The sequence below is a fragment of the Ornithorhynchus anatinus genome, chromosome 17 (genome assembly GCF_004115215.2).
Source record: "Ornithorhynchus anatinus isolate Pmale09 chromosome 17, mOrnAna1.pri.v4, whole genome shotgun sequence".
In the NCBI taxonomy this organism is placed as follows: domain Eukaryota; kingdom Metazoa; phylum Chordata; class Mammalia; order Monotremata; family Ornithorhynchidae; genus Ornithorhynchus; species Ornithorhynchus anatinus.
The window spans coordinates 3,758,901-3,782,886 of record NC_041744.1 but is presented as its reverse complement, the minus strand read 5'-3'; the positions used below and the strand labels follow the sequence as shown (position 1 = coordinate 3,782,886).

Sequence of the window (23,986 nt, the reverse complement as noted above, 5' to 3'; positions counted from 1 at the left end):
ATGACCACTTTTATTTTACTCTTCCAAGCATACTACTCTGCCTACAGTTAGCACCAACTGCAGTGTTCCGTTCACTTGTCTTACGCCGTCGAGTCATCTCCGACCCATAGCGATGCCATGGACACATCTCTCCCAGACCGCCCCACCTCCATCTGCAACTGTTCTGGTAGTGGATCCACAGAGTTTTCTCGGTAAAAATCTGGAATTGGTTTACCAATGTCGCTTTCAGCGCAGAAAAGTCGAATTTCCGCCCTCGACTCTCTCCCAGTCCGCTGCTGCCCAGCACAGGGGAGCTTTGACTTGGAGCAGATGGCCTTCCACTCGCTAGCCACCACCCAAGCTAGGAATGGAATGGATAGGTCTCTGCTTGACTCGCCCTCCCGTAGTCGAGACTGGTAGAATACTGGAAACTCTTCAGGTGTGACCCTGAGAGGGTGTTCTGCTCACAGGAGGTGTGAATAAAGTGCTCTAGACTTAGAGGTGCTCAGTACAGTGCTCTCTCTCATGAGAGTAAGACCCCCCTCTTAGGCAGGGAGTACGGCACTTCTTAGTTTTAGACTTCCGAAGCTTTCAGTACAGTGCACTGCACCCAACGGATGCTCAAAAAACTACTATTACTCCTCTGTACCGAGGAGTATTCAGTACAGCGCTCTGCTCCTGATAGATCCTCAATTCAGGGCCCTGGACCCCAAAGACACTCAGTACAGTCCCAGTTCGCAGCAGTACAGTGCTCTGCATATAGAAGACGCTCAATACATTGCTCTGCCCTCAGTAGATGCTCAGCACACACTGATGATGGACTGATGATTTTCTAAAGACTCTGCAACCTGTTAATCTTTTCCTTCCCTTATCGATACTTCTGAACCGAGAGAGGAATTAACGCCCTCCAGTCAGAAGGCTTTTATCCAAGAGTATCCGGTTATCTGCTTCCCACTCCCTAAGCCAAGTATTTTATTCAGAACTGGAGCGAACCAGGAGACCTTAACCTATTCAATCAATCAATGGTATTTATTGAGTGCTTACTGTGTGCAGAGCACTGTACTAAGTGCTTGAGAGACTACCAGATAACGATAAACAGACGCGTTCCCTTTCCACAGCGAGCCTGTGGTCTAAAGGGGGAGACGGACATTAGTGTAAATAAATAAAGTACAAATACGTATCTAAGTGCAGTGGGGCTGGGAAGGGGGATGAATAAAGGGAGCAAGTCAGGACGACTTAATAATAATAATAATAATGGTATTTGTTAAGCACTTACTATGTGCCAAGCACTGTTCTAAGCGCTGGGGAAGAGACAAGGCAATCTGGTTGTCCCACATGGGGCTCACAGTCTGAATTCCCCATTTTACAGATGAGGGAACTGAGGCACAGAAGTTAAATGATTTGTCCAAAGTCACACAGATGATAAGAGGTGGAGCCAGAATTAGAACCCATGACCTCTGACTCCCAAGTCCGTGCTCTTTCCACTAAGCCACGCTGCTTCTCTCATAAGAAAAGGAGTGGGAGTGGGAGAAGAGGAAAGGAGGGCTTAGTCAGGGAAGGTCTCTAGGAGGAGTAGGTAAACCCGATCCCAGCCCATAAGGACCCTGCAATCTAGTGCAGTGCACTACATCAATTGAGCGTTCAATAAATATGGCTACTACTACATCAATCGATCAATGGCATTTATTGAGCCCTTACAATGGTGCAGAGCACAGTACTAAGCGCTTGGGAGAGTACAGTACAACAGAATTAGCAGACATGTTCCCTTCCCATAACGAGCTTACTACATGTTATATTATTCACTCATTCGATCGTATTTATTGAACATTTACTGTGAGCAGAACACTCTACTAAGCGCTTGGGAAGTACAATTCAGCAACAAATAGAGACAAACCCTGCCCGCAACAGTATAACAACCATCTTATAGGCTTGGGGTGAATCCACAAATCAGGATTGCTGGGAAAACCCCACCCTCAAGCTCCAATTGCCTGTTGCCTACGAGCCTGGAGCCGATAAGAATTGAAGGAGGGTGAGGAATTTTCCTGTATTTATTTGGTTCTCTGGGCAGTGCAGGCTGTGTGGGCGACTGCATTTTTGCAGGGTAATAAATTTGTAGTTCTGATCCCTGAGACAGATAGAGACCCCTGGTAGGCTAGGGATCGGGTCTAATTCTCACCCGGGTATTTAGTCCCCAGCACTTCGTATCAAGCAATCCATTAGTGGCATTTATTCCCTTCCTCCTCTCTCGCCCCGCTCCGGTCTATTCTTCACTCCGCTGCCCGGCTCATCTTCCTGCAGAAACGATCTGGGCATGTCACTACCCTTCTTAAACAACTCCAGTGGTTGCCTATCGACCTCCGCTCCAAACAAAAACTCCTCACTCTAGGCTTCGAGGCTCTCCATCACCTTGCCCCTTCCTACCTCTCCTCCCTTCTCTCTTTCTACCGCCCACCCCGCACGCTCCGCTCCTCCGCCGCCCACCTCCTCGCCGTCCCTCGGTCTCGCCTATCCCGCCGTCGACCCCCGGGTCACGTCCTCCCGCGGTCCTGGAACGCCCTCCCTCCTCACCTCCGCCAAACTGATTCTCTTTCCCTCTTCAAAACCTTACTTAAAAATCACCTCCTCCAAGAGGCCTTCCCAGACTGAGCTCCTCTTCCCCTCTACTCCCTCTGCCATCCCCCCTTTACCTCTCCGCAGCTAAAGCCTCATTTTCCCCTTTTCCCTCTGCTCCTCCACCTCTCCCTTCCCATCCCCACAGCACTGTACCCGTCCGCTCAACTGTATATATTTTCGTTACCCTATTTATTTTGTTAATGAATTGTACATCGCCTTGATTCTATTTAGTTGCCATTGTTTTTATGAGATGTTCTTCCCCTTGACGCTGTTTAGTGCCATTGTTCTTGTCTGTCCGTCTCCCCCGATTAGACTGTAAGCCCGTCAAACGGCAGGGACTGTCTCTATCTGTTGCCGACTTGTTCATCCCAAGCGCTTAGTACAGTGCTCTGCACATAGTAAGCGCTCAATAAATACTATTGAATGAATGAATTTATTGAGCATTTACTGGATGCAGAGCACTGCGCTAAACTCTTGAGAGAGTCCAATACAGTGGGAAGAGTCGATCTCCACCCACAAGGAGCTTAGAGTCTAGTTAGTACAGTGCTTTGCACACAGTAAACAATAATGATGAATAATGATAGTGTTTATTAGGCGCTTACTGTGTGCCAGGCACTGTACTAAGCGCTGGGGTGGATACTAGTAAATCGAGTTAGACACGGTCCCTGTCCCATGTGGGGCTCACAGTCTCATTTTACAGATGAGGTAACTGAGGCACAGAGAAGTGAAGTGACTTGCCCAAGGTCACACAGTAGACACGTGGTGGAGCTGGAATTGGAACCCATAACTTTCTGACTCCCCAGGCCCGTGTTCTATCCACATCATGCTCCTCTCATGCTAATAAATGCTAACACTACCAAGAAGGTATTTTTTTTCTCTTTTGGGGCCCTCCATTTCACACCTCTTTTCAGAATTTAACCTCAAAGAGAACATCATAACTCCACTCCTAAAATATCACTGCCCCATGGAAATAGAGGGGCTCTTCAGTCTTTTTCGCTTAATAATAATAATAACTGTGGCATTTGTTAAGCACTTACTATGTGCCAGACACTCTTCTAAGCGCTGGGGTGGAAACAAGCAAATCGGGTTGGACGCTGTCCCCATCCCACATGGAGCTCACAACCTTAATCTCCATTTTACAGCTGAGGTCACTGAGGTCCGGAGAAATTAAAGTCACTTGCCCAAGGTCATACAGCAGACAAGTGGCGGAGCCAGGATTAGAACCCAGGTCCTACTGATTCCCAGGCCCGGGGTCTATCCACTAAGGCTCGCCTCTTCCACGGTGCTTCGCTTACTGGATTTCAAGCTGACAAAGTAAAAGCTTTAGCTCCAGGACAAACCAACCGACTAGTGGAATTCTACTCCAAGATTTTACATCGCGAAGACAGTCCCTGGCCTCAGCTTCAACTCTGCAACGATTTACCTCGTGAGTCAATAAATCTTGAACCTCCACTTTGGCCACAAATCAAGACCTGCCTACCCGCTTCTGGCCTTCTTCTCTAAAAATACAGCTCTTGGGGCTGATGGTTGTCTACCAGGTATGCAACATATCTTCTAGGAGGAATGATGGTATTTACTGAACACCTTCTGTGTGCAGTAGACTAAATGCTCCTAGTCTTCAAACAGAATACAGTCATTAAACCCAAGTACTTGCTACTATTAACTGAGCTCTTTTAGATCATGACATAGTGAGAAGCAGCGTGGCCTAATGGCTAGAGCCTGGTGTCAGAAGGACCTGAATCCTAATCCTGATTCTTCCACGTCTGCTATGTGACCTTGGGTGAGCCCCTTCACTTCTCTGTGCCTCAGCTACCTCCTAAAATAAAATTGTGGTATTTGTTAAGTGCTTACTATATGCCCAGCACTGTACTAAGTGCTGGGGTGGATACCAGCGAATCATGGGGCTCACTGTTTTAATAACTGAGGCACAGAAAAGTGATTTCATCTGTAAAATGGGGCTGAAGACTGTGAGCCCCATGTGGGATATGGACTGTGTCCAATCTGATTAGCTTTTGTTTACCCCCGGGCTTAGTACCATGCCTGGCACATAGTAAGCGATTAAAAAATCCCAGAAACAAAGAAAATGTGATTCAAAGTGCATACACAGGGGCTGAGAGAGGACAGAAATAAATGTATGCAAGAGGTAGAGGGGGCAGATGAGAATTGAGGGTTTGGCTGGTAGTTGGGGTGCTTGGAGCTCAGAAAGACATTAATATAAATAAATTATAGATAGGGATAAAGTGCTGTGAGGCTGGGAGCACTTACCATGTGCGGACCACTGTTCTAAGCACTTGGGAGAGTATAAAGCAACAACAGACACATTCCCTGTCCACAATGAGCTTACAGTCTAGGGGGGCGGGAGACAGACATTAATACAAATAAATAAATGACAGATACTTAAGCACTGTGAGGCTAGGAGTGCTTACCGCATGCAGAACACTGTACTAAGCGCTTGGGAGACTATAATACAACAATAACAGACACAGTCCCTGCCCACATCGAGAGTTGGTTGGACCCACCTGATAGCCGACGGTCTTGGAACGGCACCAATCTAGCAGGATTTGCTTGATGCTGCTGGCGCTGGCCACCCCAAAGCTCTGGGATCGCTTTAGCTTCGCCCTCGACTCTCCTTTCCCCCTGAAATGAGAAAATCAGAGCTGCTTTGCGTGGGGGTGGGTGGAAGAGGGGGCCCGGGAATCACTAGAGCAAGAGAAGCAGCGCTAACAACTGGTAAAGAGTCTGGACCAGGAGCTGGAAGACCTCGGTTCTAAACCCAACTCCACCATATGTTTGCCGGGTGACATTGGAGGAGACTCTTCCCCCTTCGGGGCCTCAGTTCCTCCATCTGTAAAACGGGGATTCAATAACCAGTCTCCCTCCTACCTAGAATGTGAGCCCCATGTGGGACAGGGACTGGGTCCAACCTGATTAATTTGTCTCCACCTGAGTGCTTAAAACAGTGTTTGACACATAGTAAGCACTTAACAAGTACTATAAAAGAAAATAAAAATGGTCGGGGTGGGACGGGGGATCCATTCTAGTGGAAGCTCCTCAAGGGCAGGAGATGTGTCTCTCACTCCTGGTGTCCTCTCCCAAGCATTTGGTCCAGGCCTTTACTTTCGGTCGGTGCTGAACAAATTTATTCATTCGATCATATTTATTGAACGCTCACTGTGGGCAGAGCACCATGCTAAGCGCTTGGAAGAGTACAATACAATAAACAGAGAAATTCCCTCCTCAGTAACTGATGGATCTTTTGGGATTCTGGGACGATTTTTGTTTTGGGCAAAAAAGAAGGGTGAGCTGAAGGTCCAAGGAGCAAGGGGGAACCGGGCCCGGGGGGACAGGAGGGTGGCGTGCGGATCGTACTTGCCGGTGTCTTGCTCCAGCTTCTCGAAGAGGGCTCTGCGGGCCTGGGTCCCCGAGGTGCGGGGCAGGGTCTGGGACCGCACCAGCTCCCTCCTCCGCTCGCCCGGCCGGGGGGCTGCCATCACAGGAGTCGGGCCCGTCTGGTCGTCCGCCGAGCTGAACGGGACACAAGCCACACCACGGAAGTTGGACGGTCAGTCACTCCGACGGATTTAGTGAGCGCTTACCGGGTGCGGAGCACCGGACTGAGCGCTTGGGAGACTACGATTCATTCACTCTTTCATTCAGTGGTATTTACCGAGCGCTTACTGTGTGCAAAGACTGTACTCAGAGTGTACTACAGTAGAACAACAAGCTTGCCCACAACAAGCTTACAGTCTAGGGGAGAGCTTACAGGCTCCAGGTGGGCGGAGGATGCAGCTTTTGGGGTTGCGCCCCACGAGTCCCCAGTGGACGGGATCCGGGAGGAACCCGGGAGGGAGGTGACTCCCTCATATCTCCCCAAGCCCCGCTTCCCACATTTCCTGGTCGATGGAACGCTGGCCAACTGTCCTCCCACAGGACATCAGGGACGGGGCTGGAAAGCTCATTATGGACAGGAAACGGATCTGCTAATTCTGTTGGATTGTCCTCTCCCAAGCGCTTAGAACAGTGCTCTGCACATAGTAAGTACTCAGTAAATACCATTGATTGGTTGATGGGATTCAGGCTCTCCCCCTGCCGCCCGCCCCTGCTTTTCCCGAGGCTTGCTCATGGGGATGGTCCACGCCCCCCGCCTGGCCGCTGGACCGGTCAGCCCAAACCGGGAGGGTCCACACTGGAGGAAGTCTGTCCTGTCAGCTCATTGTGGGCAAAGAATGTGTCTGCTTGTTGTCCGGTTGACCTCTCCCAAATGCTTAGTCCAGTGCTCTGCACAGAGTAAGCGCTCAATCAATGCGATTGAATGAATGAATGAATGACTGCAGAGCCCTGGACCCCAGGGGGACCGGGCGGGCTGGGGGGCGGGGGGCTCACCCTGCCAAACAGTTGGTGGAATCCACCTCCCCACCCGAGACCCCTGGTTTCCCCTTCCCCTCTGCAGCTCCCCTCAACCCCGATCTCCACAGGCAGCCTGGGGTCCCGCTGGGTAGACCAGTCCCTAAGATACCCCCACCAGCCCTCACCCGGCCCGTAACCCGGCTCTGCCACTTGTCTGCTGTGTGATCTTGAGCAAATCACTTCATTTCTCTGGGCCTCAGTTACCTTATCTATAATATGGGGATTGAGACAGCAAGCCCCACATGGGACAGTGACTGTGTCCAACATGAATTGCTTGTATCTATCCCAGTGCTTAGTACAGTACCTGGCACATAGTAAGCGCTTAACAAATACCATCATTATTATTATTAGGGGGCTCCCGCCCCACAATTGCTCTGCCCCCGAAACAAGCCTGCCAGACCTCATCCCACCCAGAGGGACGCCCCGACCAGCCCTCAGCTGAGTCAGCCCGGGCCTGTGAGTCAGGAGGACCTGGGTTCTAATCCCAGCTCTGCCACTTGTATGCTGTGTGACCTTAGGCAAGTTCCTTCGCTTTTCTGGGACTCAGTTACCTCATCAGTAAAATGAGGATGAAGATTATGAGCTTCATGAGGGACATGGACTGTGTCCAGCCTGATTAGCTTGTATCTACCCCGGCACTCAATACAGTGCCTAGCATATAACAAACGCTTAACAAATACCACAATTATTCTTATTATTATTATTATTATTATCACCCCAGCCTGGGGGCTGTGGATCCTGGGGAGATGTGTACCCCCAACAGAGTCCCGAAATTAACCATCATGTCTGCTGGGAGCCCCCTAATAATAATAATAATAATAATGATGGTATTTGTTAAGTGCTTACTATGTGCCAGACACTGTACTAAGCACTGGGGTGGATACAAGCAAATCGGGTTGGACACAGTCCCTTGTCCCACATGGGGCTCCCAAGTCTCAATCCCCATTTTACAGCTGAGGTAACTGAGGCCCAGAGAAACGAAGTGACTTACCCAAGGTCACACAGCAGACAAGCGGCAAAGCTGGGATAAGAACTCATGATCTTCTGACTCCCTCTACATCACGCTGCTTCTTGGGAGGGGGCGGGGGGAGGGGCGGGGAAGGGGGGCAGTCCGGGACCCGGCCAAAGGTAGCAGAGAGGGAAACAGAAGCAGGAGGGAACCGAGGCATGCGCTCACCTTTCGCTGCTCTTGAGGCCTCTGGACAATCCAAACTCCACAGCTGCCACGGACCTGGTGACCGAAGAACTTTTCTCTGTCGGGCCGGGGAAGAGGGGGAGGTGAAGAGCAGTGAATCTTGGAGCCTGAGCCGCCCGTATTCTCTCTCCCTCCTCCATGCACTCTCTAACCAACCAGCTTCCCGGTCCCCCTCCCCACAAGGCGGCCCCTCATTCATTTATTCAATTTTATTTTCTGAGCGCTTACTGTGTGCAGAACACTGTACTAAGCACTTGGGAGATTGCAACAGAACAGTAAACAGACACAATCCCTGCCCACAATAAGCTTATAGTCTAGAGGGGGAGACAGATTTGAATGTAAATAAATAAATGACAGATATGGATATAAGTGCTGTGGGGCTGGGAGGGAGCCTCAGTCTAAAATGAGGATGAAATACCAGTTCTCCCTTCTAGTTGGTTTATTAGCCCACATGGGTCACGTGGGACCTTGCCTGAATTGATTATCTTGAATTAGTACAGTTTTTTTTAATAGTATTTGTTAAGGGCTTACTATGTGCCAGACATTGTTCTAAGTGCTGGCGTAGATACAAGGTAATCCGGTTGGATGCAGTCCCTGTCCCATATGGAACTCACGGTCTTAATCTTCATTTTACAGATGAAGCAACTGAGGCTCAGAGAAGTGAAGTGACTTGCCCAAGGTCACAGAGTGGACAAGTGGCTGAACTAGGATTAGAACCCAGGTCTTTCTGACTCCCAGACCCATGCTTCAACCACTAGGCTATGCTGCTCTATCCTCTTGGCTCAAAGTAACAACTGAACTGAAACAACCACAACAATAACGATGATGAAATAACAAGAATAATAATCATCATCATCATCATCATCATCATCCCTTCGGAGCAGGTGGCAGAAGGAGGGAAGGGATGGAGGTAGGGAAAGGCAGGTTCGGACTCTCGCTGGGGATAGGGAGAAATGACCTCTGACCTGACATTATCGAGGTGCCCACTGTCTTCACGGAACCGGCACTCCAGGACTTGACGGAACTCCCTGGAAAGGGAAAGCAAAGAAGTGATAACCGTTCAAAGGCGAGAGGGTCAGCACCTTCCCTTTCTGGGGGGTCACGGCCAGTTTTGGGGGGGCCCAATTCTCCCTCCACAGCCAGCCCTTGGGTGCCCGATGTCGAGTGGGCCGCTTAGGTCTCGGTTTTCCCATCTGTAAAATTGGCCTACTGATCCCCACCGCCTTCTCCTGCTTCCGGGGATGGCTCCCAGCTCCCAGCTTGGGGGACTTTGAGTGGGCGACTTGGGCCTCGGTTTATGCACCTGTGAAATGTGCCTGCTGCTCTCCTCCCGCTTCCCCGGGTAGCACGCAGCTCAAGACTTGAGGGGCTTCGGGCCAGCACCCCCGGGCCCCGATCCCCATCCCCGGGCCGGTCCCCAAGACACACACGTACACCAGCGCTCCTGAACTCCGCACGGGCTGGGCAGCTGAGCCCTGTGGATTACCTGGCTGGCCAGAAGTTCTGGTCGCAACCTCACCAGGAATCTTGCTCGGACTCCCGAGGGCCCCGGCTGCGGTCGAGAAGGGATGCTGGGTGGAGGTCTCTCCGGAAAACCTCTCCGGGACGCGGGTGGTGGCGGTGACGGGGTGGTGCGGCCTCCGAAGGGTGATGCTTGGGAGGTGGGCCTCTGTTGGGGGAGAGGCCTGGAACCCCTCGGGCCCATCGGGAAAGAACTTGGCCAGACCTGGACCCGGATGGGAGACCCCGGGGGCGGGACACAGGGAGGCGGGCAGTCACTCGGGGTGCTTCTGGCCCCTGAGAATCTCCGCTCCTCAGGGAACATGGGATCCAAAGCCCTTCCCGGCTACCACATTCCCTCAACATCGTCCACAAAAGCTCCCCGCAAACCCCGATGGGCTTCCTGAGGGGCCCAGTGCTTAGTCTGGGGTACTCTCCTAAGCACTCAGCACAGTGCTCCGCACACCAAAGGCAATCAGCAAACACTCCCGATCCATTTCGTCCAGTGAGTTCGTCCCAGGTCCTATGGGAATGCGACCCCAGCTCTCTGTAACTACCGAATCTAAAGCGTGTCGTCTTGTTGGCCTCCACCCTTATAGCCTGTTATAGGCTGGAAGCCCTAGGGAGCAGGGGTCACAGCCATCTAACCGACCGCCTCGCTCAGCACACGGCCACCGCCCCCCACCCCGGGCTCTTGGATAACAATGATGGGAGATGTCTGGGGCCGCCTCAGTTTCCCCACCTGTACAATGAGCTTCCTACTCGACCAGTCTCCTCCCCCAACCCCCTTCTGTCCCGCTGCTCACCGGAGTTGGGCTGGTGGCCATTTTCCACGACGGGGGAGGCGGAGGGTCTCCTCATCTCTGTCTCGCCGAGTTCAACCTGGTCCAGACTCTACCGAGACAAGAGGCACGGGGTCAGGAGGTCAGGGTGAGTAGAAAAGCTGGAGTCGGTCCCTCGTACCCAAGACCTCGCCCCCATCCTTTCCCAGCCCCAACGGCCCGGTGTCCGCTTCGGGACCCCACGGCTCTCCCGGCTTCACGGCAGCCACCAAGAAAAGGACAGAGGCTACTGGGCTTGGCAACTCTGCAATCTCTAGACTATGAGCTCATTGTGGGCAGGGAATGTGTTGTTGTAGTTGACTCTCCCAAGCACTTAGTACAGTGCTCTGCACACGGTAAGCGCTCAGTGAATACGATCGAATGAATGACTCAATCGCCAACCTTCAAAGGTGTTTCTCTTTGGCTGGGCGGTTTGCCTAACCCGGGGAGTCCAAGACATCGTGTAGGGATCAGCAATCGATCGATCAGCCATTGGAGTGTATTAAATGCTTACTGGTTGCCTAGCAGATCTCTCACATCATCTCTGGGGAGGCCAAGCTACCCAATAATAACAATAATTGCAATATTTGTTCAGCGCTTTCTCTCTGCCAGGCACTGTGCTAAGAGCTGGGACTGATACAATCAGATTAGACCCAGTCCCTGTCCCTCACGGGGCTCACAGTCAAACTGGGAGGGAGAATGGGTATTTCATCCCCATTTTACAGATGAGGAAACTCAGGCCCACAGAAGTTAAGTGGTTTGCCTAAAGTCACACAGCAAGTGATTTATTTCATCCCCATTTTACAGATGAGGAAACTGAGGCTCAGAGAAATTAAATGGCTTGCAAGTCACTTGCAACCACCAGGGGCAAAATTTACCAGGAGACTCAGTTGGGATCCAGAGTCCAAAATGATTAGTCCTGGTCCTAGAGGCCGGCTTTCTGACTCCTCCTGGGCCAAGTTCTACTCTCAGCTCTGCCAATTAGCCTGTGTATGATCTTGGGCAAGTCACCTAACCTCTCTGGGCTATTTCCTCCTCTGCAAAATGAAAATAAGATAACTGCTCTCCCCATCTTTTAGATTACAAGCCCCAAGCAGGACAGGGAAAGTGTACAATCTGAATATCTCTCTTTTTTTAAACAAATGGTATTTGTTAAGCATTTACTATGTGCCAGGCACTGAACTAAGCCTTGGAATAGATACAGAGTTGGATACAGTCCATGTCCCACATGGGGCTCACAATCTTAATCCCCATTTTACAGATGAGGTAACTGAGGCAGAGAGAAATGAAGTGATTTACCCCCAAGCTCACACAGCAGACAAGGAGCAGAGCAGGGAGTAGGACCCAGGTCACGGGTAGCACAGTGCTCATCTTGGGGTAAGGGCTATATCATTCCCCCTATTACTATTAGGCTCTTCCTAGTCATTGCCCTAGCCTGCATCGAAATCCCTCAGTCACGGTGCTTAGTATAGCGACTGGCACAAAGTAAGCACTTAACAATTACCAAAATTATGGCTTATGCACTCATCTCAAACCTACCTCCCCAATTACCCAAACTTGTCTCTAACGGGACCACCCCCGCTCCCCCTCTCTCCCTCTCTGAGGCCCCCACAGCCCACTCCCAGACAGCCAGTCAGCCAATCGTATTTATTGAGCACTTACTGTGCGCAGAGCACTGTACTAAGCACTTGGGAGAGTACAAAAGAACAATACAACATATGCATTTCCTGCCCACCATGAGCTTACAGTCTAGAGGGGGAGACAGAAATAAATGGAAACAAATTTAGAAATAGAACTGAATTCTAATAGAAATAGAAATAAATAATAGATATAAATAAATGAATTAATAGAAATAATAGAAATTAATAAATGAAATGGAAATAAGTAACCACAGGAACATAAGTGCTGGGGCTGGGATGGGGGATGAATAAAGGGAGCAAGTCAGGGCGACATAGAAGGGAGTTGAAGAAAAGAAAGTTGAAGGGGTTTGGGGAGCTGCAGGAGGGAGGAAAGTCCAGAGAGCTAATCCGCCCGGATCCTCCACTAGTTTCCCTCCGCTGCTCCTCTCAAGGGTCTCCTGGAGTCTCGGGGAGGGGCCCTCTCGGCCGTGACCCCTTCCAAGGAAGGCAACCCATCATTAAGGGCTCCGAGACCCATGGGAAAGCCCAGTCAGGTGGCGGAGAATGGCGTCTCTGGACTGGGCAGTGACTGACTGCTGCCTGAAAGCAGTCGGCCGAGGCCGGTTGGAGGGTGGAGGGCCTGTTTGGAAGCTTTTAATCCTTCCTTGCTTCTCCAGGTGAGGCCCTCTCCTCCCCAGTTTGCCCTCCGGTCAAGGGGTGAGTCTGTGAAATCCTCTGTTCCAGGACCACAGGCTGCACCTGTTCTGCCCGCCCGCCATCCCACCCAGTGGGCTGCTTGGGGCTGGGGGCCGGGCGAGAGAGTGTGGATGACGCAGGGCAAACCAGCTCCACTATTTGCAAAAACAACTCTAGCCCATGTCCTGCTGGAATAGGACGAAGCAGGACCAGGTGGAAAAAGCCAGGCCTGGGAGTCAGAGGACCTGGGTTCTAATGCTGTCTCTCCCTTGCCTGCTGTGTGACTCTGGGCAAGTCACTTCACTCCTCTAGGCCTCAGGTTTCTCATCTTTAAAATCGGATTGAAATACCTCATCTCCCTCCCCCTTAGACTGTGAGCCCTATCTGGGTAATGGACTCATTGCAACCTGAATATCTTATAACTACTCCAGTGTTTAGCACAATGCTTGGCCATAGTAAACGCTTAACAAATTCCTTATTAGGACATACCTATCCCTCTTAAACACCGTTATCCGGGCAGCTCTCACCAGAATAGCCGGCAGCCAGAAAAGGTGCCCGACTGAAATCTCATGGACCGAGTGGCCGAGTGTGCAAGTGTGAGAAGCAGCGTCTCCTAGTGGATAGAACACAGGTCTGAGTGACAGAGGACCTGAGTTCTAATTCCGCCTCCGCCACTCGTCTGCTGCGTGACTTTGGGTCACTTCACTTTTCTGTGCCTCAGTTCCCTCATCTGTAAAATGGGGATTAAAACTATGAACCCAATGCAGGACACGGCCTACGCCCAACTTGATGAGCTTGTATCTACCCCAGTGCTCAGTACAGTGCCTGGCACATAGTAAGGGCTTAACAAATCCCTCTAAAAAAAAAAAAAAGAATCTCTTTCCACAAAGTTCACTTGTGGATCCATTCCCACCATAGTCATTGTCTCCTCTACCCTAAGGGCGGCTCTCTCAAACTTCCCATCCAAAACCCCACCACCACTCCACCCCCGGATTCTTCAGTTCCTCTAGGCCTCTCCTACCTCCAGCTGTCTTCCCCTACCATGTCCAAGGGCCAGAAGGGAGCAATGAGGTGGGAGAAGGCCGGGGAGATCACAGGCGGGGAGATCACACCTCCCCCTTTCCCAGGAGAACTTCATCTTCTCCTCAGGCCCGGGTGGACTTGGCCACCTGCTTTTTCCCACCCCTGTCCACGCGGCGTGGGCGAGTGAACCGACTGCAGGCTCCGAGTGGATGGCGTTGGGCAGGCTGGAGCCCTCTGACCGAGGTCCAGCCGGCCCCGGGCCAGGGGGACTGTTGGTCTGGGGAGAATGATTTTGGAAACACGTTTCCTGACTGAATTCTGAGGGAAGCGGCCAAGGACTCTTTGTTTTGGGCCGGAGTAGAGAGAGCTCATGGCCCCCAGGGAAGGGACAAGCTGTCCCAGGCCCGAAGCCAATCTGGGGCCTCTCATGGGGCCAGAGCTGGGGGGGTCAGGCTCCCCGTCCCAGGGTTGGGGGGGGGGGGCAGGGGTCAGCATCCTGCAGGACCCCAGGTCAGCAAAATGAGACCAAACCACCTCATTGATGGTGAATGAATCTTAAATTCTCGGGGTCAGGATGCAGCCTCACATAATGACGATGCTTACCAAGCGCTTAATCTTTGCTAAGCACTGTTCTAAGCCCTGGAGAGAGGGGCCAGATAACCAGATAGGGCACAGCCCCTTTGACAGAGAAGCTCCTTGATCTAAGAGAGAGGGAGGGGGGATTTGATCCCATTTTGCAGATGAGAGGTTAAGTCACTTGCCCAAGGTCACACGGCAGGCCAGAAGCAGTGCTGGGATTAGCACAAACCATCCAACACTCCCGACTCTCCCCTCTCCATCCCTGACTCTACCCCAGTGACCCAGTATGGACCAGCCCCCACCCCTGACTCTCCCTTCGTTGATTTCTGTGCCTCAGCTTCCCCCTCCATCGCAACCCCTACCACCAGCCATCCTTTACCCTCACCCAACTCTGATGCCTGTGTCAGAGGCAGTCAAGAGCTCTGCAGAACCAAGGGAGGTCGGGAAGCCCAGCCCAGCCAGCGCTTCCATCGCTAGAGGAAAGACAGACCACTCCGAGATCCACTGGAGAAGGGTTCCTCTGCTAATCAGAGAATCCTGGGATCTCGAGAAGCCATCTGGTCATTTTGTCTTTCCAGGCCTTGGGGAAGAGTCAGGGGGAGGGGGGCATCTCACCTGCTCCTTAAATTCAGGCCTCGAGACCAGAGCAGGCTGTCCCCAGGTTTCTGTTTGGGCCGCCGGTCTCCCTTTAAGGGGTGGAATTTGGACACACAAAGTCCTCCTTGTTTCTCCCCACCCCCAGGCCAGGCAGGGAAACACCCCAGTGGAGGAGAATGTCAGCATTGTCCCATTGTTCCCCCCCAAAGCCCCCACGTTCTGATTCCATTTCTCCCTGCCAAAGAGCCCCTCTTATCTCGCCGGACAAAGGGACGCTTGAAGTAGCCCAACTCTTCCACGGGCCAATCCTGGGCACCCAAGAAATATTTCATCTGGCGTGGGAGGGCCCTGAGGAACCGGGGCCCTCCTTCTCCGCAGTCTTGCCCCCAGGGGGTCTGCGGGTTCCTTGGGTATTGAGGGGAGCCTCTCACGGGGAGGCCGTCTACCCTAGGGTTACACTGCTGCCCTCTTGCCTCACTTTGGTGCCTTGAAGCCCCTAGTTCAGAACCTGCCTGGGGACCAGAGACTGGATTCAGAGACCAGAGATCAGCACCGTCCTGTCTCCAACTCCATCCAGACAGTGACTGGCCACAATTATTCATTCATTCATTCAACTCTATTTATTGAGCACTTACTGTGTGCACAGCACTGTACTAAGCTCTTGGAAAGTACAATTCGGCAACAGATAGAGACAATCCCTACCCAACAACAGGCTCACAATTATTATTAATATTCTTATTATAATCCCTCTTCTCCTTCCACCTCTCCCCTCAAATCTTCCACCTCCAGAAGACCTTCTCTGATTAATCTCAGCGTGGTTTAGTGGATTGAGTCCAGGCCTGGGAATCAAAAAGGACCTGGATTGTCATCCCGGCTCCATTACATGTCTGCTGAATGACCTAGGGCTAGTCACTTAACTTCTCTGGGCCTCAGTTACCTCATCTGTAAAATGGGGATTAAGAGTGTGAGCTCCATGTGAGATAGGGACTGTGTCCAACTTAATAATTCTGGTACTCATTACGCGCTTACTATGTGCCATCCTGATTAACTTGTATCTACCCCAGTGCTTAGAACAGTGCATGGCACATAGTGCTTAACCAATACCATTATTATTATTTCCAATCACACCACCCCCATCAGCCACCTCACCCTTGTATGCAGTTATGTTGATTTATTATCCATTGACTACTGCATTTGTGTCTACTGTAAGATTTACTGCACCCTCCCAAGCACTCAGGTAAACATTCTGCACACCATAGGTACTCAATAAATGCTACTGACTCACTGATATCTATTCTCTTATTCTTAGCTGTTGTATATTTGTCAATTTGCTGTCCTCCTCCATCAGATTATTTTTTTATGTTACCAAAGTCCCTAGTACTCAATAAGTCCCTAGTATTCAATAAACATGATTGAATGAATACTACTGCTATTCACAGTAGGCACTCAGTACAGTACAGTGCTTTGCACACAAGAAACGCTTTAAGTGCTCGGCACACAGTAGGTACTCGGTTCCTTTTTTTTTTTTTTTTTAGATTGTGAGCCCCTTGAGGTACAGGATCCATTTTTAATTCCCGTCCATGAATTCTTCTTTCCTAGTGCTTAGTACTGTGCTCCGAACACAGTAAATATTTCATAAATCCGATTACTACTTCTATTCCCCGTGCACTCAGCAAGGTGCTCTGCACACAGTAAGTGCTCAATAGGTTGAGAAGCAGCATGGACTAATAGAGAGAGCACAGGCCTGGAAGTCAGGGGATGTGAGTTCTCATCCCGCCCCTGTCATTGCCTGCTGTGTGACCTTAGGCAACTCACTTAATTTCTCAGGGCCTCAGTTCCCTCATCTGTAAAAATGGGAACTCAATACCCGTTCTCCCTCCTACTTAGACTGTGAGCCTGTTTATCTTGTATTTACCCCAGTACTTATTACAGTGCTTGACACACAGTAAGCGCTTAACAAATACCATCATTATTATTATTTCTGAGCTCTGCACACAGCAGTTTTCAGTCAATAATGTTGATACTGCCGCTGACACGGTTTATTTTTTCTCTAAAACCCCCAAATCATACTATAAACTTTTTTTTGAATCTGGCTGCCATCCAGATTATGCAAAGTGCTCAATCTGCCAGACAGAGGATTTGTGTGCACACAAATGTAAGTTCTTTGTGGGCAGGGGTTAGGACTTTCTTGTGCTTTTGTTATATTTCCTAAGTGGTTAGTACAATGCATTGGATCCAGTAGATGCTCAGTAAATAACATTACTCTACTGGCAAATATTTTTATGACTGCCTTCCCCATTAGAATGGGAGCTCCTTCTGGGCAGGGAATGTGCCATTTCTCGGTTTTAATACTGTCCAAGTGCTTATTGCAGGGCACTGCACCCAACAGACATTCAATAAATATCATTTCTATTATTTACTCTCTGGAGCTTTCTACCAATCAATGGGAAGTCTGTTTTTTAAGTTGGCTTGTTTGCTTTTTATGATTTTTTTTAAGGGCCTACTATGTACCAAGCACTGTGTACTTAGAGCTAGGGTAGAAACAAGCGAATCAAATTGGATACGGTCTATGTCCCACATGGGGCTCACAGTGTGAAGCCCCCTGTTGCAGATGAGGTAACTGAGGCACAGAGAAGTTAAGTGATTTGCCCATAGTCACACAGCAGAAAAGTGGCAGAGCTGGGATTAGAACCCAGGTCCTACTGACTCCCAGACCCGTCTCTTTCCACTAAACCACACTGTTCTCCCTCCTACTTAGAATGTGAACCCCATTTGTGATTGGATTACCTTGTTTCTACCCTAGGGCTTAGAAGAATGCTTGAAACATAGTAAATGCTTAATAAATACCACCATTTTGTTGTTTTTTAAACCACTGACTAATCTTCCTTTGTGCAGGCAACCCACGAAATCCAAATTATTTGCTAAACAGTGCACCCAGCATGGTGAAAGGCAGAGAAGTCCAGGCAATCTAGACTGTAAGCACATTACAGGCAGGGAACGTGTTTGCTAATTCTGATGTACTCTCCCCAGCACTTAATATAGTGCTCCGCACACAGTAAGTGCTCAGTAAATACGAGTGACTGAGTGGTCCTCTCCCTGCTCCCAGGCACAGGTAAATCTGACCCAGCCCAATCAATCCAGCTCTCCTGTTCTCCCATCCCTGATGCAGAGGAAGCTCTTCCCTTGAAGCAAAGCCTCTTCCCTCTCCTCATCAGCCAGGTCTCGGGAGGGACTCACACAATCCTCAAATCCATAAAGGGCTCATCTTTGACTCCCCTCTGCTTTGACCTCCCACTTTCAGACTTCTTTCCAAGTTCTGCTGCTTCTCCCTGGATATTATCTCCTGGATCCACCCCTTCCTCTCCAGCCATTACCTGGCCCAAGCCTTCATTCATTCATTCAATCGTATTTATTGAGCACTTATTGGGTGCACAGCACTGTACTAAGCGCTTGGAAAGTACAAGTCAGCAATAAAGAGGGACAATCCCTGCCCACACCGGGTTTACAGTCTAGAATCAATCAATTAATTAACTGTACTTCTTAAACACTTACTATGTACAGCTCTCCTGTGAATCGACAGGCTTATCGACAGGTTTATCGTGGCAAGGCTGACTTCCAGGCCTGTTCTCTATCCACGACGCAATGCTGCTTCTCAATAATAATATTTGAAGACTAATAATATTATTTGAAAAAGACTATGTACAGAGCACTGTCCTAAACACTTGGAAGAGCACAATACAACAGAATTATTATTAACCGTATTTATTGAGCTTTTGCTCTGTGCAAAGCACTGAACTAAGCGCTTGGGAGAATACACTCTAACATCAAGCACATTCCCCACCCACAACAAGCTCAGAGTCTAGAGGGGCAGACAGATGATAATTTTCATCTCTTCCCAGCTGGGTAACTGGAGCAGCCTCCTTACAGGTCTCCTGACCTCCAAGCAATGAAATAATGCTATTTACTGAGCACTTGATTTACAAAGCACTGTACTGAGCGCTTGTTCATTCAATAGTATTTATTGAGCGCTTACTATGTGCAGAGCTGAATCTAACCTACAAATGGGGGGATAAGGGCGGAAGAAGAGGCTTTCCACGATTCCCGCGGAAAGAGCATGGGCTTGAGGGTCAGAGGTCATGGGTTCTAATCCCGGATCCGCTTGCCAGCTGTGTGACTTTGGGCAAGTCACTTAACTTCTCTGGACCTCAGTTACCTCATCTGGAAAGTGGGGACTTAGACTGTGACCCCCACGTGGGACAACCTGATGACCCTGTATCTCCCCCCAGCGCTTAGAACAGTGCTTTGCACATAGTGAGCGCTTAACAAATATCAACATTATTATCATTATTATTATTATTATTACTGTTCCTGCTTGGTTTTAACCTGGATTGTCGGGAAAAAAAATCAGAGGGGGTTTCCTGTTCCCTGTCCTAAGGGGAGTCTGCCTACTCTAGATTTTTGGCAGGCGCAGGATCTTAGGAGGAGGAGGAGGGAGGAGAGGAAGGAAAAGGAGGAGGAGGAGGAATCAATGCTAAAACAACCCAGGCTGACCCTGCTCCCCGCCCCCGGGGGACCTGGCAGATGCTTGGGGAAAACTCTGTCCCCAGGGCCGCCTCCTGAGGTCGGGGCTGGGGGGCCTGGGGTCTCCCGCGGGCCCGGCTGAAGGAGGAGGGGGAGAGGGAAGGGAGCAGGGAAAGAGCCCCGGAAAAAACGGGAAGGATCTTCCAGCCGGCCGCAGGAAAGAAGGCGGTGCAGAAGCGTCCGCAGGGAGACCTGAGAAGGCCCTCCAGCCACGCCTCCAGTCATGTCCAGACACATCAGAGGCTCGCCCAAAAAACGCTAGGATAGTCACACCCCCGGTCACGCCCGTGCACAGCAGAACCACGCTCACAAAACGCTCGGACACGTTTAGAACCACACTCCCAAAACGCTCACACACGTTCGGAGCCTCGCCCCCAAACGCTAGGAGAGACGCACACCCCAGTCTCGCCTGGACACAACAGAGCCACTCCCCCAAAACGGTAATAGATCCATGTCCCCAAAGCTTGCGGACACCTTCTGAGCCCCGTCCCCAAACGCCAATATAGACACACCCCCAGTCGTGCCAGACACGGAGCCTCTCCCCCAAAACGTCCACGCAGATTCAGGGCCACGCCCCCATCACGCTAGTAGTAATAATAATAATGATGATGGCATTTGTTAAGCACTTACTATGTGCCAGGCACTGTATTAAAGCGCTGGAGTGGGTACAAATCGGGTTGGACACAGTCCCTGTCCCACATGGGGCTCACAATCTCAATCCCCTTTCTACAAAGGAGGGAAATGAGGTCCAGAGGAAGTGCAGTGACTTGCCCAAGGTCACACAGCCGACAAGTGGTGGAGTTGGGATTATAACCCACGAGCTTCTGACTCCCAGGCCCGTGCTCTATCCGCCATGCCACGCTGCTTCTCTGGCATTCATTCAATTCATTCATACGATTCATTCGATCGTATTTATTGGGTGCCTACTGTGTAAACAGCACTGTACTAAGCGCCGCTTGGGAAGTACAGTTCGGCAATAGAGACAATCCCTACCCAAAAACGGGTCCTGCATGGATGCAGGCAAGTCACTCCTGGGGATGCAGAAGGAGATTGTATCTGGGCGAATGCCCATCATATTCTGCTCACGACAGGAAACTCAGAGTTGGCAACCCAACTTCACATGTCACCCATTCCCTCTCCCCCCGCAGCAATAGACGGGGGGTGGCGGAAGGGCCCTCCTTCCACTCCCGGATGAAAATGAGGAAACAAAAAAACAACCAGGAGAGAGGTGACCTCCAAGCTTCCCGTTATCGGCCCCGGAATATCCTAGGGCCCTGCCAGGATGGCCAACCTGGCGTTAAAATAAATAGGGTGGGCTCACAGCTTCCCGGCCTGTTGATTTTAGCAGCTGAATTCCAGGGTTTGCTCCCTACAGAGATAAAAACACAGCTGCTGTTTTTATTGACTCCACCACACTGGAGAGTCTGCCTTGGGTGAAACCGGTAAAGTTCCAGCGTTAGGAGGGAGCGGACGGTCGGGCCTGGGGCTGGTTTTTATATTTCTAAGACACGTTCGCTGCCTCCGTTAATAAAGGAGGGACTGGGAAAGGGGCAGGAGAGGGAGGAGGGAAACTTGAACTTGAAACCGCTTTTCCCAAAGAGGTTCCTTCCCGCTCCTTGGAAGGGAGTTAGGGGAACAGGCCAGAGAAGTAGCAGAGCCTAGCAGAAAGGGCACAAGTCTAATACCCAGCTCTGCCATTTGCCTGCTGTGTAACCTAGGATTAGTGTCTGTGCCTCAGTTGCCTCCCCTGTACAATGGAGATTCAAAGCCTGTTCTCCCTCCTACTTAGAATGCAAGCCCCTTGACGGAGCACGCACTTGATTCCACCTGATTATCCTTTATCTAGTAACAATAATAATAATTGTGGTATTTGTGAAGCGTTTACTATGTGCTAGCCACTGTACTAAGCGCTGGGGGGAGATACAAACAAATTGGGTTAGATATAGTCCCTGTCCCATGAGGGGCTCACAGTCTCAATCCCCATTTTACAGATGAGGAACTGAGGCCCAGAGAAGTGAAATGACTTGCCCAGAGTCACACAGCAGACAATTGGCAGAGTCGGGATTAGAACCCATGACTCCCAGGCCAGGGCTCTAACCACCACGCCATGCAGTGCTTGGTATGTAGTAAGTACTTTACAAATACCACTAATAATAATTATTGTTAAAAGATATGTGAGAGGTTATAGATAAAAGGTTACTCCCGTAAGGTGGGGACAGATATAAAAATATTTACAAATCAAGTCATCAGAATAAATAAGACTGAACAACTGATTATGGAAAGAGCCCAGGATTCGAAGTCTGGAGTCCCAGGTTCTAAACCTGGCTTCTGCTGCCACGTGCCTGCTATGAGACCTTGGCCAGGTCATTCTCCGTCCCTTAGTTTCCTCCTCTGTAAAATGGGGATAAGACACTTGGTCTCATTCCTTCTTAGACTGCAAACCCCATGTGGGACAGGGACTGTTTCCAACCTGATGATCTTGAATCCACCCCAGTGCTTAGCATGGTGCTTGGCACATAGTAAACGCTTACAGCGTGCCTCAGGGGCAAGAGCCCGGGCTTGGGAGTCAGAGGTCGTGGGTTTTAATCCCCGCTCTGCCATTTGTCAGCTGTGTGACTTTGGACAAATCACTTAACTTCTCTGGGCCTCAATTCCCTCATCTGTAAAATGGGGATTAAGACTGTGAGCCCCACGTGGGACAACCTGAATACCTTGTATCAACCCCAGCGCTTAGAACAGTACTTGCCACATAGTAAGCACTTAACAAATACCATAATTATTATTAACTAATACCGCAGTTATTATGATTATCATAATTGTTTATTTAAAAAAATTATTGTGGGGAAGAAGTAGCCCAGACCCTCCCTGGGGTATCTCCCCACTGCTGAAACTTTCTGCTGTGAGACAGGTCGGCAGTGTTTCTCCTGTTTTTCTTCCTCTCTTTCTTCTTGGGCAGCCCCTCCTCCACATCTGCCTCCCTGCCAGTCCAGAGGTTTTTGAGACTTTCAGACAAAATTTTGGCCACAAAGGGGGCAAGTTGGAGGAAGAACAGTGACCAGACCTGAGTTTTGTCGCTTCTCACTGCCTTTCTGGGTGCTGCTTTAGAGACTTAACCATTCCTCCTGGGAATGGTGTGGTTTTCCTGAATACAAACAGAAGGCAGACAACCCTTATCTCAGGTCCTCAGGTATTTATGGTCTTGCCTTGCCTTATTTTCCTGTTATAATCACATGCACGCCTATGTGCTCATGGAAGCACATCCATACCTACACACCAATTTGATTAACCTCGATTGGACTACAGAAAAACATTCTCCCCATAAGCCGTTAGACTGTAAACTCCTTGAGGGCAGGGTTCATGTCTACTAACTGTATTGTCTTCTCCTAAGCAGTTAGTACAGTGCTCTGCACCAAGAAAGCACCAAATAAATACCATCAATTGATCAAATGACGCTGACCCCTCACATGCTAGTTTTAAACTGCTCCAAGCCAATTTTTGGGGACAGGTGCTTTTTGTCCCCCAACAATCTAAATCTCTTGTCCAAATGATGTGGAGGAAGCAGAAGGGAACAATCCTATCCCAATTTGGGCATTCTGTCGGCCTCTATGACCGGGTTATGCCTGGAAAGCCGAAGTCTCTGGAGAGGCATTTCAGCCTCTGCGCTGACGATGTTTCCACAGAGCTGGGAAAGGATAAGCTTAGCACACTAAAATCGTTTCCTGACTAACTCCGTCCCCAAACTCCCACCTTCCGCCTCAGTCCAATTCAATGTCCAGCTCAGCCCTCTTGCATTTATCTGTGTTTGTTAAATGATTTATCCGTTTGGAATGGGTAATGGCCTTTATGATCCAACTGTTGTACATTGGTCCAATTATGTCTATCATCATCATCATAATAATAATGGTATTTGATAAACTCTTACCTTGTGCCAAGCACTGTTCTAAGCACTGGGGTAGATTGTCCCACGTGGGGCTCCCAGTCTTCATCCCCTTTTTACAGATGAGGTAACTGAGGCTCTGAGAAGTTAAGTGGCTTGTCCAAGGTCACACAGCAGGCAAGTGGCAGAGCTGGGATTAGAACCCACGTCCTCTGACTCCCAAGCCCACGCTCTTCCCGCTGCAGTCACTTAACTGCTCTTGGCCTCAGTTTCCTCATCTTTAAATTGGGGATTCAATTCCTGTTTTCCCTCCTACTTAGCCTGTGAGTCTCCTATGGGACAGGGACTGTGACCAACCTGATTATCTGGCAAGTATTGCAACTCTTAGTATACTGCTTGCTACATAGTAAATGCTTAACGACTACTATTATTGTTATCTGAGCCTCAGTTTCCTCATCCGTAAAATGAGGCTTCAGTATCTGTTCTCCCTTCCCCTTAG

General features: G+C 50.0%; 1 protein-coding gene and 1 non-coding gene across 2 annotated transcripts in view; both read right to left on the bottom strand.

Annotated features, from left to right (window-relative positions):
* The window catches only part of SMTNL2 (smoothelin like 2), a 37,110-nt gene that overhangs the window by 8,113 nt on the left and 5,011 nt on the right, over nt 1-23,986 (bottom strand). Inside the window, exons 2-7 of the mRNA XM_029082914.1 lie at nt 10,501-10,588; nt 9,681-9,920; nt 9,160-9,222; nt 8,177-8,252; nt 5,962-6,117; nt 5,112-5,229 (exon numbers count right to left, since the gene is read on the bottom strand). Of these exons, the coding sequence (XP_028938747.1) occupies nt 5,112-5,229; nt 5,962-6,117; nt 8,177-8,252; nt 9,160-9,222; nt 9,681-9,920; nt 10,501-10,588 (741 nt within the window). The remainder of the gene's footprint in view (nt 1-5,111; nt 5,230-5,961; nt 6,118-8,176; nt 8,253-9,159; nt 9,223-9,680; nt 9,921-10,500; nt 10,589-23,986) is intronic.
* On the bottom strand, nt 299-436 carry LOC114818116. The gene has a single exon (XR_003765937.1). It is a non-coding gene; the product is annotated as a small nucleolar RNA SNORA7 (small nucleolar RNA).